Consider the following 1,029-nt stretch of genomic DNA (forward strand, 5'->3'; position numbering starts at 1 on the left):
CGCCATTTCTGCCTTTTGGCCGTACGTTCACTTTTAGTATGGTTTCCACGCAATCCTTTATAAATGAGACCCCTGGAACACACATGTGACAGTTTCCTTATTCTTGAGATGTTGAAATATATGTTGAAAAAAATCTCTCTCAGTGAAAAGTTGACTACAATCACAAGAGGGGCATTTGAATCGTGTCAAGTCTTTGGTAACCGTTTGTTGGACAGGATGATTTCTTGATAAATGGCTCAGCAAAGCATTCCAGGTCTTGAATCTACATGCACAACTTAAATAAGTACAAGGATATGAATGGCCCTGTCCGTAATGCTTGTGATTTAGTTTGTAGTGCTTGAGCAACTCAGATCTTCTGGAAAACACACTATCGCAGTCTTTGCATCTCCACATAAAGTGCAACACTTAAAGGACAACAGAGGGACAGTGTTACATGTTCATGCATCTGAATCCATCCTATAAAAAGGAGTATGAAAAAGCCTTCAGGTTGGATGAGGATAAATTTACAATACCGAGGTGGTGTAAGAAGTCCAAGGTAGTGTGGCACCGTGAGGAGAGGCCCAAGGTGGTGTAAGAAGAAGCCAAAGATGGTGTGAGGAGAGACTGGAGGCGCCGTGAGGAGAGGCCCAAAGTGGTGTTAGGAGACACCTGTGGCGTGAAGGGAGGCCAGAGGTGACGTCAGGAGAGACCTATGGTGGCGTGAGGAAAGGTCTGGTGCTGTGAGGAGACTTGCAGTGGAGTGAGGCGAGGCCTGAGGTGCTGTGAGGAGACTTGCAGTGAGGCGAGGCCTGAGGTGCTGTGAGGAGACTTGCAGTGAGGCGAGGCCTGAGGTGCTGTGAGGAGACTTGCAGTGAGGCGAGGCGAGGCCTGAGGTGCTGTGAGGAGACTTGCAGTGGAGTGAGGCGAGGCCTGAGGTGCTGTGAGGAGACTTGCAGTGAGGCGAGGCCTGAGGTGCTGTGAGGAGACTTGCAGTGGAGTGAGGCGAGGCCTGAGGTGCTGTGAGGAGAAGCAAAAGGTGGTGTGAAGAGA

At 49.6% G+C, this 1,029-nt stretch overlaps 2 protein-coding genes across 4 annotated transcripts in view; both read right to left on the reverse strand.

The window, feature by feature from the left end:
- Positions 1-504, reverse strand: part of LOC106532870 (transcription factor IIIA) — a 3,877-nt gene extending 3,373 nt beyond the window's left edge. The window contains exon 1 of one of the 2 annotated variants that reach the window (XM_014029033.1): positions 135-504. In XM_014029033.1, the coding sequence (XP_013884487.1) occupies positions 135-393 (259 nt within the window). In that variant the 5' untranslated portion in view covers positions 394-504. Of the gene's footprint in view, positions 1-85 lie in introns of both variants that reach the window. The other variant, XM_014029034.1, reaches the window with a different exon arrangement.
- Positions 1-817, reverse strand: part of LOC106532868 (uncharacterized) — a 13,272-nt gene extending 12,455 nt beyond the window's left edge. For both annotated transcript variants that reach the window (XR_001312162.1, XM_014029031.1), the window contains exon 1: positions 513-817. The gene's annotated coding sequence lies outside the window, so the exon portion shown is untranslated. The remainder of the gene's footprint in view (positions 1-512) is intronic.
- Between the last annotated feature and the right edge of the window lie 212 nt (positions 818-1,029).

This window comes from Austrofundulus limnaeus, unplaced genomic scaffold (genome assembly GCF_001266775.1).
Source record: "Austrofundulus limnaeus strain Quisiro unplaced genomic scaffold, Austrofundulus_limnaeus-1.0 Scaffold843, whole genome shotgun sequence".
NCBI classification, from domain to species: domain Eukaryota; kingdom Metazoa; phylum Chordata; class Actinopteri; order Cyprinodontiformes; family Rivulidae; genus Austrofundulus; species Austrofundulus limnaeus.